This window comes from Zootermopsis nevadensis, unplaced genomic scaffold (assembly GCF_977971745.1).
Source record: "Zootermopsis nevadensis isolate Lab colony 2312 unplaced genomic scaffold, Znev_1.0 Znev_ptg000022l, whole genome shotgun sequence".
Lineage (NCBI taxonomy): Eukaryota > Metazoa > Arthropoda > Insecta > Blattodea > Termopsidae > Zootermopsis > Zootermopsis nevadensis.
Genome location: NW_028259154.1, coordinates 18868370 through 18884336, shown reverse-complemented (window position 1 = coordinate 18884336; position 15967 = coordinate 18868370). Strand labels below are relative to the sequence as shown.

The window sequence follows — 15967 nt, the reverse complement described above, 5'->3', positions numbered from 1 at the left end:
ATTTATTAAAAACATTTTCCTACTGAAGCGCGCATACGCGGAAACGTCCGCGTAGAAGATGAAAACGTTCGACTTCCGTAACGTCAGTGGATAGTCCAACTACATTCTGCAGCCCTTATTTAAAAGCTAATGGTCTCTCAGCTACTCACGAAATTGCCTATCTTTTATGGAACCGGAAATTTCATTGCAGTCACTGGACCCTGTCACAAACCACATGGTTCCAGAGCACACCACATTAAGATAATTTAAGATCCGATGTTATGTCGATTGTGGTCTTCCGGGTTATGACGCCGTGTAATCTTGTAGGTGGCTGGTTACTAACATTACGAAGCAACATATTGCTTTCATTTTTATTTCTGTCATTCGTTCTTCCGAAATGTTGCTACTACCTACAAGACTGCTTGGTGTCACAAGCCAGAACACCACAGTCAAAATCTACACCAGCGTGAAAACCTAATCTCTCGGGCATTTTAATAATATCCTACCATCTTCACCCTGGTCATCCAAGTGGTCTTTTATTTTCATGTTTTTCGACCAAAGGATTGTATGCAGGTATCAGACTACTTAATCTTAATTATACCACGGCAATTAAAAAAATCAAACCACGCATCGTATTGTACCGAGTGTTTCTGTTTCCATAAATATTTTGTTAAATACGTTGGTCCTATTCCAGTTGTTTACGAGTAAATATTTTATTCGTGACAATATATTTATTAACTCAGAATTTTTAAGTTCTCAGTAAATGCTACAATTTGGACCAGTCAACTTTCTTTCTTCAGACGTTTCGGTACATTTGTACACTTCTCCACGACTTAATGATTCTTAGGTTATTCAACGACACTTCACCAATCGCAGAAGTTGCATAGAACAGAATGAGACGGCAAGATAAATGCTAAGTAGATAAAACATTAGTAAGAGGTGATGGTGGTTTATTTTAAGATGCATTTCAACATTCCCCTGGGGAGATTTCGGGAAATCATGGAAAAAGCTTCACTTAGGACAGGCTGATTATAATCTGGTCGAGAGCCGAACTAGGTATCTACCAAATACAATTCTAGAGCAATAAAGTGACACAAACCTGTTAACGCAATTTCCTGAAAAGGCGTAACTCGAGTTGAGACAGCAATTCCAGATTTTTAATGACATCATTGTGCCTAGAAATTTACTTCTCACGTGTATATATAAATGTTATCTTTTAATTAATCTGTTCATAAAATATTAACGTTTAAAAGCGAACAGTAGAACAACATTCGTTATATTTCTGCTTTCGTGAAATACGACTTGATAAACGGAAGTCTTGCACTGGTAGCTTATGATGTGTACAGATAACTGAGACACGTATATTAACGAAGTAACGAATACATTAATTTAGTGGAATGTTTGTTGTAGTTCACTTCAAAATCGTTTGTCTTCCAGCCACGTATTTAAACATGCAAACATTTGAATAAGTTACTTTACAAAACTACAATTTATCGCAGCGTCACCACCAAGACTGTTAAAAATTTCATCATTCACATAGACAGGAAAATTATTTTGTTGGATTAAAACTGCTTTATTAATGTAATGTACAGAATAAATTACAAACGAACTCTCTTCAGACATTTCCTTAATTAGTGAGGAAATTTCCGTAAGTTATTCTGGATATCGGTGATCACCTGAATTTATAAAATTTAAATCAATCTTTGTAATAAATATCTACAGTTTATTTATCTAAATAACATCATTCTGAGCTATATTCAAATCTTTTGCATATAAAGTTATTTATCTGGAATTTGATACAAGCACTGCTACTGACAAACATGAAACACAATTCCCTTTATTTAAATAATAATGTGACGGACAGTTATTCGAGTCCCATTCCAGTTAATAAGAAGACAAATAAATCCCCACTTAATGGTACCTGCACCTTGTCGTGGTGGTGGGGCTTGAGTACCTCAGTGACCCCAAGAGCTATGCTGGCGGTAGCATAGCTACTGGTAGGGCCTCCCTAGCCAGATTGGTTGAGGGGGAGAGGTCAGACTAAGACAGGTACCCTGGTCCTCCAGGTTGGGGGTTGGTCGCAAGGCTAACGACCTTGCACTGTAAAAAGGAAGATGTTTCGAAACCTCAATCAAAGCCTCGGACAGACGGACCTAACGGAGGACCGAATGGAAGAGGAGAATTGAGGAGGCCATGGACCGAATACGGACCGGAGAGCCATAGAAGAAGAAGAAAAACACAAATTATATGTGCAAGTACAACTGCTTTATTGTTACTAAAACAAAAGAATAAGAAAACCTTTCAATAAAAATTAAATTAGTTTAATCTTTATAAAGATTATGAAGAGTTCTGTAACACAACTGATCCACAGCATGTTCATAAACACTTTAAAAATATACTTCACAGCTTTTTTAAAAATATCTCATTGATTTAAGCAAGGTGGTATATCAGTTTTTATAGTATAAAAACTCAACAGGGTTATGTTTAAAAGAAGAATTTACAAGTTTCAAAATTTCCATGTACAATCTTCTGATACGCAGTTTGCCAGAAGGACTTTGTCCACGAACACCCTATTGCTGACTTTTCACATATTCACCTACATTTCATAACAAATATCACATTTAAGAAACTATCTTTCATGTACAATATTAGATTTAAATTATATAAACATATATTATTAAATTAATATTTAGTGATGGAAGAGAAGAAAATATTCCCTGCTTCCATCAGTCGTAATCATTTCAAAAATAGCTCATATTTTCATAAGCAATGGGGAAACAAAATTTATCCACGTGCAACTTAACTGAGACAAAATATGAAAAATAAAGACTTTCTTCTGCCTGCCTCATTTTACTTTTCTTTCTTGAATTATTATTTGTTCCGCACTGAATTAACTGTATAAAAATGTATAAACTCATTCAGTAAACAGGAAACGGGACGATAACATCCGTGGTCGCAAAATCTCCATTACATACGTTTAAATGTCACGTTCGTTTTTCTTCGAGGATATTCAGCCAGGATTCTCATTCTACATATAAAAACACAACGAATCAAATGTTTGAGATGTTCTAGAAGAAACCTGAATATACAAACATAAAAATTATTTATTTCATTGTATACTTTAATTTTTATAAAAACTTAAAAAAAATGTTTTGGTTCAAGTGACTTAAACGGTTTTACATAATTCTCTGACGCGAACCACTCATTATTTTTGCAGGAGCATTTTCTCTGCCCATTTGGTATCCCCCCTCAATCTACGGCTTTTCTAGCAAACTAAATGCAAGTTAAAGAATAGAATTACTTTTACTCTGTATAATAAAAATAATATGACACAGACGCTGCGAAGACCTTATTTGCCAAACACATAACAAATTCTGGCTGTATTAGAAGCACAGTAACAATTACCTAACAGATTATAAGAGAAGCTAACTTTCAGTGTACGTGGATACATTACAATACGTTATGTATGTTCTGTTACAATGGTTTAATTAATGCTTCTTGTTAGAAGAAATTATCACATTTATTTTTCTATCCAAGAGTTTATGTTGTTTCATTTTTACAAGTAGTGCATAATTAAAGTTTTTATTTCATACGAGGGGTGTATACAAATGATTTAGACTAACATGAATTATGTGATCCTTGATGGTGGTGGCTCCCAGGTTACACTTCGGCCTGTTCCACATATTCTCCCTGGAGGTCGAAGCACCATTGCCATCTCTCTGGCAATTTCCGTATTGCCTCATTAAACCATTGTTTGGGGGTGTCTCGTACCCACTCCCTGACAGCATCATGTAAGGCGTCACTATCGGGGAATCGGTGACCACGCAGGGGATTCTTCATCTTACGGAAGAGGGCAGGTCGGGGGAATAGGGCGGGTGTGGGAACAGGGTGAACCCCAGTGACTGCACATGCAACTGTTTTCAATTGGGTGACAGGCTTCACATGTGACGATGAAACAGTGGAAAAGTGATCCAGCAGTGGTCTTCCAAGAACATTAAGAACTCCGCAAATGATTCAAAGAGTGTCGGAACTGATCCCCTGCATGGTCACAGATTCCCCGATAGTGACGCCTTACATGATGCTGACAGGGAGTGGGTACGAGACACGCCCAAACAATGGTTTTGTGACATCAACCTCCAGGGAGAATATGTGGAACGGGCCGAAGTGTAATCTGGGAGCCACCACCATCAAGGATCACATAATTCAGGTTAGTCTAAATCATTTGTATACGCCCCTCGTAATTTATATTTATTAATCATATTACTTCACACCATCTGACAAAATGGCTTTGATGAATAATGATGACAATTCGTCTCAAGATCAGAACTGTTCATGAGAATGGATAATATCCAAGTCATTTATGCTACATAAGTAAGATATTTAAATTAGGGCCAATTCTAAGACATGAACCAATCACAAGGACTCATTGATAGGTTATTACTGATTCCTTTCATTACTTCTGACTCTTCTATAAGCATGTGTTGTTTGTACACGAGGATTTTAAGTGACAGTCATCCTAAAACAGGATTATCCCAATGCAGCTTTATCCTGCAGATCTGCCTGCCATCTTCATAACACTGCTTGCTGAAGAACTGCTATGCCTGCAGGAGAATCTACAATGCAAAAATTGTAACATACACAATTCAATATTATACAATATGGCAGCAGCACCCAAATATACAACACCACTAACACCAACTGGACACAATCTTAAGCCACTTTCATCCACCTCCAATCCTCATAATTTATCTCCTCCAGATCCATATTAATGTTATCCTCCTGTTTCTTGTTCAGTCTTCCAAGCAAATATTTTCCAAGATGTTTCCCCACCATAACTGCCTCTGCTACCTTAGTATTAAGCCTGACCCACTGTAGTCTATTAGATTTCACAATTTTCATAATACTACATCCATCCATCTGGATCACAAAGTTGGTAATATCCTAAACTACTCACTTCATATTTGTTCGATCCGAATTTTCTCCAGATCATTCTATTTCCAAACACCTATAATTTATGTTCTTCCTTCAAAGGAAGCAATCATGTTTAAAATTATTTTACAGAGTACCCATATTACTGTATAGACAGCTGTAATAACACAGGAGATAAAACAACAACAATAATTTAATCAATTTAATTACCCATTTAGGAAAATGCAAATTTTCCTTTCACATTTCTTACCTTACATTAAACTCGACAGTCAGCAATTACTATTCATTCATTTACAGATGCTGATGCTGATGCTGATGCCGAGACACCATTTGCAATAATGTCAGCGTAATATTCACCAAACACAGCACGGTTGTGGGAGACAAGGCGAAGAAACTGCCCTGAAACAGCTGCCAACTCTGTCTGAAGTGACGACAGTCCAGGTGGAACGCGCAAGGGGACTGCTCTTGATAATGAGATAGTCTGCTGAATAAATTCTCGTACTCTCACACCTACGCAAGTAAATTTCAGATTTGGGAGGGGAGGGAGAGAAAGAGATAGAGTGAGAGATATAATCACTGAAAGCAAATAAAAGTGTACTATAGCAGCCAGCAAGAGGAAGAAAATTTCAATCAAGTTAACTTACGAACAAGCTCTCTTATCTTATGATCATCCTTGACAATTTCCACAATTTGCCCCTTGAGCAGCTTTTCTGATGTAGAATCAAGTGGCTTGAATCCATACGTCTCCAAACCTTCAGCTACCTCCATGATAACTTGTTCAGCAATGTTGGGCATTATTTTTTCTAGGTCCCTGAAAGTACAACAGATAACTAACTCCACAAGCAGAGTTTTTCTTAAAGAAGCTAGCAGTTACTTGGCTAGTCCAGAAATTCCCAGCCTTTCATAGAACCCAAAGGTGCATTATTGTGCTCAGAAGAGTCTGTCACCATTTCCTATCCTGAGTTATACATGAATCTACTCGACACCCTCACCTTCTGTTCCTTTAAGACCAATTTAACTCACAGGAAAGAAATATGTCTGCAACTGGTTTACATTCTTCTTCCTCATCCACCTCCTCCTAAGACTCTTCATCTGTGTTATCCCACAGCTGCTGCTGCTGCACAATTTATTCTTCCTCCATGAGACATCTTTACTAACACAATGTTCCCATCTTGATCTTGGTCTCCCACTTGGGTATTTTCCTTTTACTTTACTGTTACAAACCTTCTTCTAATACATTCTTTGTTCATCCATACTATCTTACTGCTGTCACTTATTAACCTGCCTTCCAAGGCACTTATATAATTTTTTCATTTCTTATTGTGTTTCAGATTTTCCTCTCTGCTCCTTAAAAATCTCACCTCTGCTGCCATTAATCTGCTAGTCTGCCTTGGTCCATGTCCAAGTTCCTGCTCTATGTATTAATACTGACATGCAGCACCCTCCAAATAGGCATATTTTACACTTCTTTGGGCATTTACAGAGTATGTCTCTCACTACCTGATAAAATTTTGTCTGCATTCTTTAATCTTTCTGTAATTTATTCTATAACACTTCTGCAAGCCACTATATGACTACCTAAGTACTTAAAGCTATCAACTTACATACCAGAGGATACTTCTGTGCAACAAAGGAACGATAAAATATGTATGCAGAACCTTGTTCTGACATGTCTCCTTAATTTTCCTTTGATATTCTTTAAATTGAATATTATAATAATCTCTAGAGGTCTCGCCATATTTACAGCAGATAACACTGGTATTTATGTCAGCAGACTATTTCTTGCACAGTAAATATTATTTAACCGCACTTAATGGTACCTGCACCTTGTCGTGGTGGTGGGGCTTGAGTGCCTCAGTGACCCCAAGAGCTATGCTGGCGGTAGCATAGCTACTGGTAGGGCCTCCCTAGCCAGATTGGTCGAGGAGGAGAGGTCAGACTAAGACAGGTACCCTGGTCCTCCAGGTTGGGGTTGGTCGCAGGGCTAACAACCTTGCACCGTAAAAAGGAAGATGTTTCGAAACCTCAACCTCAGACAGACGGACCTAACGGAGGACCGAATGGAAGAGGAGAATTGTGGAGGCCATGGACCGAATACGGACTGGAGAGCCATAGAAGAAGAAGAAATATTATGTAAAGGGAAAAAACATTCCAGTAATGTGTAATGTTACTCACTTGTTTGTATAAATGTTCTCCAATAGTACAGTTATATGTTGTTTGAGTTTATTTTTGAAAGCAGCAACTCCTTGGAGAGACTGTGCTGTACCAGCAGTAACCAGCAGGACTGATCCTATGACAACCAAATGATAAAACCTGTTCCCTAAGTCAGTGAAACGGGCCTGATCCATCATAAGAGTCTGGAAAGAATTATTTATTGCACATAAACATACAAAATTCAAACTTGGACTAAAAATAATTTATGCAATAAAATCTCTTGCCTTATGTATCAGATGGGTGAGACATGTAACATACTTATGGAAAGTGAAAAATGCATACACAATTTTGGTCAAGAAACCTCAAAAGAAGAAACCACTTAGGAGAAGACCTAGGTATATATGGAAGAATAATACTGAAGGTCTCAGAGAAACAGGGTTAGGTGGGAAAGGACCAAACTGGTTCAATATAGGATCCAGTGACAAAACTTTGTAAACACAATAAAGAACCTATCGATTCCTTAAAAGAAGCTAATTTCTTGACCTTATAAACCTCAACACAACAAGGGTGCCAGAGCATACTCATGTTTATGTAGTTTACTAACCCAGATGATTCTGGATGAAGATGGAATGAAGAATGTTATAACAATGAAACTTCTACAACTGTATGGCCATGTAAAATAATGGATAGAATAAGGGAGAATAAGGGTACTGGAAAGTGCATTAGGATTAAGATTTAAAGGAAGGAAACCCATGGGATGACCCTGAACAAGATGGTTCAGCCAAACACTAAAAGATATCAAGAACAGAAAGAAACAGCTGGTAAGAAACAGAAAAGAAGAGAAGATTACAGACTTTCATTCATCAACCTGTATAAAATTAAAACAATGCTCAAATAAGAAGATACATGATATTGCCAATTATATTTCTCATTTTGTAGTTTTGTGTCTTCTTCAGTCCAAATATTACACTCTGCAGAAACTGACAAATATTCTAAAGTCAATGCTACTTGTGGTACCTCAGGATATGGATTCAAGTCATCCCATTCTAGCAGTTCCAGATAAGCTTCTTCCAATATACATGCTGTGAGATTATGAATTGCAATCTTGTCCTCACTGACTATTACATCATAATTTCTTGCATTCATCAGATGCTGCAGTAACCACTTTCGAGTATACTGCAAACCATCTACAAACATAAATATTAACTAATTATAAAAACCTAAATATAATTTCAGATTTTTTGTATCCCCAGAAAGAATTCACATTTTATATATATGGATATGCGAAAACTAACATTTTTAAGCATATCATTTAATTTTATTCATGAAACCCCAAGAAAATGTACTTACATTACAAGAACAAATCAGGAGTTTTATATTACTGCAAACAGAAGACTCAAGAAAGGTGTTTTCAATAACGGAACTTTTCCCATAAATGCTAAAAAGTGCAGAATAAACATTTTAAAAATTTCATAAATTCTCATTGTTCTCTATTAACAATTATGCCAGAGTCTGAGAAAAGCAAAACTGACCTGTCTGAATTTTAAGAAACTCTGCAAATTTATTCTTCTCATAATCCACACTTATCGCTATGATGTCTGGCCGAAGCACGTTGATGGTGAAATTTGCCATATCCAACTTCATAATATCCAATGTCTATGAGGAACGGAAAAGATTTTTGTTCAGTATAAACAAATTACAAAAACGCTGAAACAGATTAATACAGTATACCAATTTAGCTAAATCTGAAATTACATATCAAAAGTACAAAACAGTAATTGTATGAATTCCAATTACAAACTGCACACAGACAGTATCAGTTCAGTGATGTGGCACCACTAACCTGTGGGACTCGACTAACATTCAAGTGGCAAGTGTCTCATCTGTGCAGTAGTGAATGCTTACAGTACTGACCTTTGTGGATTGTGGTCTTCTGAGTTGTGACACTGTGTTGTCATGCAGGTGGTTATCAGTGATATATTCTACTGAAACACCGGTAACCACCTACAAGGCTATATGGCACCACAATCCACATTTCTGGTGCCATGAAAATGTTCAACTCTTGTATACACAAACCCCTTGCCTCACTATATCAATTTACTGCAACCTAATGCTATCAGACCTGTTGATATAAATGTTCCAAATACAACTGTATGATATAAATTCATAAATTTTAATTTTATAAAGAAACAAGTACATAGCATTGACAACAAGCTTCATAGGACTCGGAGATTTCTGTCTTCTGAGTTGTTGCGCTGTGTAGTCTGGTTAACATCGACCAGACTACACAGCGCAACCCATAAAACAGAAATCTTCATACTCACCGCTGTGAAAACCTCAAATCTTACATTCATAAGACTTATTTTACCAGGAGGCATCCAGCACCTGTTGGCTAAATGAGGTCATGCCTCAAACATTGCGTTACTTTACATGATTTGAAGTTTTCACATTGATTGAATGCAATGACGTCTTCTTGGGTGATCAGTCATGTGTGAATGGAATTCATTTACAATGTTTTGGAGATATTCTCATGCGGCTGATCACCTGATAAAATGTCAGTGCTTGTGTTAATTTGTGTGACTGGGTCAAATACATATCCTTGGGCTGATTTCTACTGAAGTTCCTCTGTGTGTACTTATATATCAAGTTTTTCATGAGTTTCTTTTGCATGTAACTTACTTCCAGTATTCCTTTAAACATTGGCACAACTCCTTGAATCTGAGTGAGTTCGCTGACTTTCTCATCTCTAATTGGAGCACACAACTTCCCCATTAAAGATATCACATACTGAGCATAGTGCTGGAATCAAATAAAATGTAGAGGTAGCTTGCACACAGAACATCTTTACATACCGGCACCAAAACAAAACAAGTGATGTGCGAACAGGGTTTTTTAAGGCGACTCAAGTTCGAACCAAACAATATTAAAATTCTCGAGTTGAGTTTAAGTAAAAAAAATCACCTATTTTGTTAGACACCAAACAATAAACTTCACTAAATACACACTATTTAGCAATGAAAATCAACAAAACTTTATAAAAATAAGCACATGACATGACAAGAGATAAATATCACAGAAAATGGATGGGTAGCAGTTTCAGATAAATAATAATAACCAAGTCTCATCACATACCTGGAAGTCAAGAATCCCCTTTTCAGCTTGCTGTCTGATAAGATCTGCATCCAGTATCTCCAAAATATGTTCTTTTAATTTTGTCTGGTAGGGCAAAAGCAGTAACATGAAGTTCTGGAAACAAATAAGTATATGATGTATAAAGTGAAGATTTCGCGGCAACAGAAGTTTATGAAAGACTCCTTGGTTACAAGTCGTATCAGATGGCTAAATGGTGAATAAACCGTATCTTCTGCCAATGTTTCGAGAACAATATCTGCTCTTATTAGCAGGGATGCCTGGTAACTAGTCTGATCCTTTGTTCCGCGCTCGCTGCTGGGAATAAGTATATGGTAAGACTAACAGCAGCAGAGATGAGATTTTTAAGTGTTGCTGGGAAAATCAACAGAGAGATAATAAGAAATGAACAAATAGAGGTATAAACACCTTGGAAGGCAAATTAACAGAAAATGGAACAAGATAGCACTGGCACATTTTAAGAATAACCGAAGACAGAATCCCCAAAGAAGGTATTGAACACAAAAATAAAAGAAAATGCCCCAGAGGATGACAAAGATCGAGATGGGAACAACAGGTTAAGAGATATCACATGGAAGGAATATCATTGAAAGCAACTGAGATGGTGAAAAAGTTATGGGAAGAGACAGAGGCATGGTTGTCAGACAGCCCACATAAAGCAGTTTTGTAACTCTTTATGTTATTCCTCTGCTTAGTAAGTACTTCACCAAACACTGCAAACTAATAGAATAACTGAACCAATGCAGTGTAAAAGGGGATAAAAAGATATGAATACCAAATTTACATAAACATTTTGGACAAACATTACCTCTTTTACATCTTCCAATAAAACCATTGCTTGTGTAAAATTTGGAGGCACTTCCTTCAGTTCTGCATCCAGTTTCTCCCAAAAAGCTCTATGCAATGTCTCCTTAACCAGTTTGTGAATGCTGTTGAGCAAAATTACATTAATAAAATTACTTGAGAGATTCTTCTTTGTTGACTCAATTACAGTTTCAATATTTGTACCATAAGTATGGTTTACTGGGCAGTACCCTGAAACACATCCCACCAAATATCAACAAACCTAAGACTAAATACAGTGACACATTTTCCACAGTGTTTTCACGGGGACCAAGACTTCTGAATATTAGAGGGAAAACAATTCAGCATATATCATTGTCTGAAATTACAAAATATATTTGTCCTTAGGTTCTAATAGCTAGAGCAGTGGTCTCCAACGCAGTGCCCGCGGTGCCATGGCGCCCAACAAGGCTTTTTTTGGGTGCCCGCGTTGTTACGGAAAGAGGTTATACTGAATAATGAAGGCCGTTCAACCACGAACATTATAAAATCAAAGCACAGATCTTGACGATTGTTTGCGAGCAGCAACATCATCCTACACTCCCAAATTTGAAAAACTGGCCAATGAAATGCAGCGCCAAGCATCACACTAACTTCCCACTTGAGTAATAATAATTATAGTTATAAAACTACGTATTTTTGATCGCATGGTTTCTTGTATCATTAAACGTCGTGTTGTTTTGCATATTATTTGGTGTCCATATCTTATTTGTCCAGAGAAAAGAAAATTTGCCTTTGTTAATTGGTTGGTGCCTGCCACGATCTCATAAACTCTCAAATGTGCCCGTAGGCACAAAAAGGTTGGGGACCACTGGGCTAGAGTTTAATGTGTAACTTTAATTTTCATGGACAATCTGCATCAAGTATTAAAAAAGTTCCAACATTTCAAAAAAACACTGCAGATGCCATCTTCAGGACAAACATCTGTGAAACTTCAGTGGGAGGTGAGTGATGTGATTGACTAAATAGGTGATTGCAGCGCTATCCAGTTTCTTATTGGGTGCACTGGGGCTCCAGAATAAAAACAAAATTCAGAATAGAACTGAATTCTTTTAGAATGAATCCTTGACATGATGATACAAAATTCAAGTCTGTATGACAGTATATCCAGAAAAGTTTAATAATAGACCAAGTCTTTGTGTATTCTTCTGAATTTTATTATTATCAAACATAGATTCACACTTAAATTAATATACAAAAATAATGTATAAATCATAAATGATTTATAAATAAGACCCATACAAATCCCATCCCCTTACAGAATTATACCATACCTGTTATCTGGAGGATCAACTTTCTGTAATTTGAAATCCTTCTCAACAGCAATCTCATGAGCAAGTGCCATGTTATTCATACCATTGGCTGCTGTCATAATTTCTTCCAAAGTCACAAACTTTGGTGGTGAAGCTGCTATGCCTGGGATAACAAACCCTTGTGCAGTTTTCTGTCTACAGGATATAAAGAAAGACACAGTAGAGGTTTCTCTGCATTATCTTGGCAGACATCCACTGCATTCAGCTTTCTTAGCTCTTATTTCTGCAGTAATAAACTCCAACTAAACTAACAAACAAACTCCAAGGAGCAGAGTCAATTTTGCAGAACTAATAATGACTTATGAAGATTTTTGTCTTCTGGGTTGTTGCGCTGTGTAGTCTGGTCGATGTTAACCAACGTTTCAGAGGTCACACTGCCTCTGTCATCGCCCTGATGAAACGTTGGTTAACATCGACCAGACTACACAGCGCAACAACCCAGAAGACAATAATCTTCATACTCACCACTGTAAAAACCTTAAATCTTACATAATAATGACTTAGTTATCCAAGAAAGTCCAACCTTTTATGGGAAACAAAGGTTCATTACCATGTTAAATAGCCTGCTACTGGTCCCTGTCCTGGGTCAGATGAATCTAGTCCACACTCTCACCTTATTTCATTGATACATGTTAATACTGTTCTCCCATCTATATCTATGTCTTCTACATGGTATTTTCTAAATTGAAAGTAAATATAAATAATAAAGTGTGGCATACCCATCAGACTAATTTTAAACTGTAAACTGCCACCTGTGTACAAAACATGGAAGAGTAACATAATTTCGTTTTTGATCAGATTCAGTTCTTCGAACGTGTTTTGTTTCATCAATATCAATGAGGCAACTGAATTTAAAACTTAAACAGACACTTGAAATGTATCTAGATTACAAATCTTTTGTAGTTATAATGATTATCCAAGAATTAAATTTTTTCCTTCAATTTTTAACTCTTCTTATTGTTTTTCTTCATTCTCTTCATATCCATTCATTTTCTTCTTCAACAAATAAAAATGTCTGTAAATTCCATCCATAACCTCCCCCTCTTTACACCTTAATGCCACCACTTTCATCATTCTTTGAAATCTGGTAATTAAACACATCAGAAATACAGCAGCCCTTCACACCAACACCAGGGCTAAGGCCAGTGGGAAAATGGGGAGGGTGTGGGGAGCAGTTCTTCAGAGATATACATAAAGTTCCATGATGTAGATTTCCAGGTGAAAAATAAGTATGATGTATGAAGATGGCTGTATTCTGCACTGTGCAGTCTAGTAGATATTGATGTTTCAGAGGAATTGCCATGATGGAGGTCATAACCTCCTCTGAAACATAAGTAAATATCTACTAGACTACAGGGTGCAACATCCCAGAAAACAGTCACCTTGATATTCATCTCCATGAGAATCTGGAATATCACCTAGTATGTTGTACTTTTATTGTATAAAAATGCAAAGAACTATACATGAATAATATATTGGTGGATGAGTGAAAATGACAATAGTGGAGTCTCAGGTTGTACTGCAGATGACTTAAATGACGTAAACAGAGATCTATGGCAGAATTAGGTGAAAACCGTTATGAAAGCACTGAATATTCATGATTAGATACTCCTGTTCGTTTAACAGTATACATATTATTAATGATGAACACTCAAATTATGGCTGTCAAGGAATTACTGTTTTATCTTCTTCCCTTGTCTCATCTGACTTTTGACTTCAGGCTCACTGCTGTGAAAACCTCAAATCCTACTGACTTCCCACAGTTTATGCTGAAAATACCATCTGGTGTGTTTCACCACTTGCCAGAAAATTTTCACTGTTGCTCTCAGTGCACCAAAATACAATCTTCAGATCGGGATTCAAATTAACTGAACTGACACTATCATAATACAATGTATTTACTAATATTTCCAAGGTCCACACCATAACCATTATTAATGAACAAAGGTAACTATACCTCTTTCCCTGGTCAGATTTTTCTTCATTGCTGGCTGCATCCTCACTATCATAGCGTTGTCTTGAGCCACCTCCACCTGCTGCACCACCCCTAACATCCATGGCATATTCAAAACCCTTTGGTGTTATGCCAGGGGTTGGAGATTTATCTTTTGATGAGTCCCCTTCACCTTTCCCTTTTCTGTCCATACCTGATGTTTGAGGACTATAATGTGATTTTAATAACATAAAATGAAACTCATTAAATGTACATGAAAAAAAGTGTCAAACACTGAACTGCAGAATCAATATATGCATCAGTTATTTCTTAGGCCATCACAGGTTCATGCACAGCAGAAAGGATGTGCCCCAGTGTAGCAGCTAAAAAAGTTATTATGTTAGTACAATAGCTTTAAGAGATTCCTTAGCAATTCACATACAAACCAAACCCTAACAGTACAATTGGGGAAGAAGAAGAAGAAAAAGTTGACAGTGGAACCACGGTTCCGGAGAATATGACGTAAATACGTCTCTAATGAAATGTAATGTAATAATTCTTATATAAGAAAAGTACTTGTGATATTCTAAAACGTTTTTACCAGCACAAAATTATATAGTCTACGAGGCACTTCTTCTACAAGCGATTCACAGCTCAGCTCTTTCAGGAATAACGAAAGCGGATTGTTGACGGCAGTAATGCAACACAACACTGCCGAGTAAACAGATGACGTTTCTTAGATAACAACAATGCACGCAAGCTGACCATTGTTGTCGGTCAATATTTACACATTCTTGATATGGATCTTACACGGGTTCGTTTCACGTTTTTGCCGAATGGCCCTTCCGTATAGACGTATTTACGTCAAAAAAAATCCAAATTCAGTGACAACAAGGGACTGTGCAAATCAATAGAGTTTATGTTACTTAACTGTAATTAAACCTTATAAATGATAAGCTACTTGTAAAGTTGTTTTGTGTGTATTCAGTACTTATGTAACTAACAGTCAGTTATAATTTACAATCAGCGTGACTCTAAGGCTTGATATTTTACTTACAGTAAGGAATTTACATACAGTATGTATGACTACGTAACAAGCAGTTCTTTAATAGATCTTACTGATCTGGCACTGTTATAAATTCAATAACTGGTTCAACACACACACAATAATGTTGCACTTTTAGAACACTGTAGCAGTGACACAATGCCCTATGCGAGTCTTGCTGATACTGACGGTAACTAAATGCTGAATAAACTGCAGTGAAACTACTGGATTGCCATGAGAATAAGGTCGAGCTGGCTGCTTCTAAAATAAAACTTCGTTAAGTATGAGGAACTACAATACACACTTCCTAGCCAGTGGCCTCAAGTAAGGGGAAAGTTTCACCAATAAAGTTGCTTGGAAAACAATAAAGGCATTAAACCCCGGTGTCCAAATTCACACATATAACCTTCTAACTACGGTCAATACTTTCCTCTTTTCATTATTATAAGCACAAAAGCAATCATGCTTACCACAACGAACTAATTTTCAAACTCTTCTCGTTTGTTGTTCACAACCCAACTTGCACCACAACACAATGGATCAGCTGTGTTCTAGGATGCTTATGTGAATGACGCCATCGTTTGGCGGCCTTCCAAATTAGAACTCATGGCCAGCGCACTT

The 15967-nt window shown here is 36.9% G+C and overlaps 1 protein-coding gene across 6 annotated transcripts; it reads right to left on the bottom strand.

The window, feature by feature from the left end:
* Positions 1 to 2222: 2222 nt before the first annotated feature.
* On the bottom strand, positions 2223 to 15967 carry LOC110834287 (T-complex protein 11-like protein 1). Of its 6 annotated transcripts, none has more exons than XM_087353223.1 (12): positions 15817 to 15967; positions 14326 to 14515; positions 12330 to 12503; positions 11021 to 11141; positions 10195 to 10308; positions 9742 to 9861; positions 8595 to 8718; positions 8080 to 8249; positions 7084 to 7265; positions 5553 to 5719; positions 5159 to 5418; positions 2223 to 4592 (listed from the first exon to the last, which is right to left on the bottom strand). In XM_087353223.1, the coding sequence occupies exons 2-11, from the start codon at positions 14511 to 14513 to the stop codon at positions 5192 to 5194; spliced, it is 1587 nt and encodes a 528-aa protein (XP_087209349.1). In that variant the 5' UTR covers positions 14514 to 14515; positions 15817 to 15967; the 3' UTR covers positions 2223 to 4592; positions 5159 to 5191. The 6 variants fall into 6 exon arrangements, with proteins under 6 accessions (XP_087209349.1, XP_087209348.1, XP_087209351.1 ...); XM_087353222.1 differs by having other exon boundaries at positions 14326 to 14529; positions 15817 to 15956; XM_087353225.1 differs by lacking the exon at positions 15817 to 15967 and adding an exon at positions 15359 to 15792 and having other exon boundaries at positions 14326 to 14529.

Excerpts from the sequence above, each read along its gene's own strand:
- LOC110834287 (XM_087353223.1), bottom strand. The coding sequence starts at position 14,513 with ATGGACAGAAAAGGGAAAGGTGAAGGGGACTCATCAAAAGATAAATCT. Across the intron at positions 11,142-12,329 it reads GTTGATCCTCCAGATAACAG|CATTCACAAACTGGTTAAGG; the intron begins GTATGGTATAAT and ends TTTGCTCAACAG. Across the intron at positions 7,266-8,079 it reads ACTTGAATCCATATCCTGAG|ACTCTTATGATGGATCAGGC; the intron begins GTACCACAAGTA and ends AATTCTTTCCAG.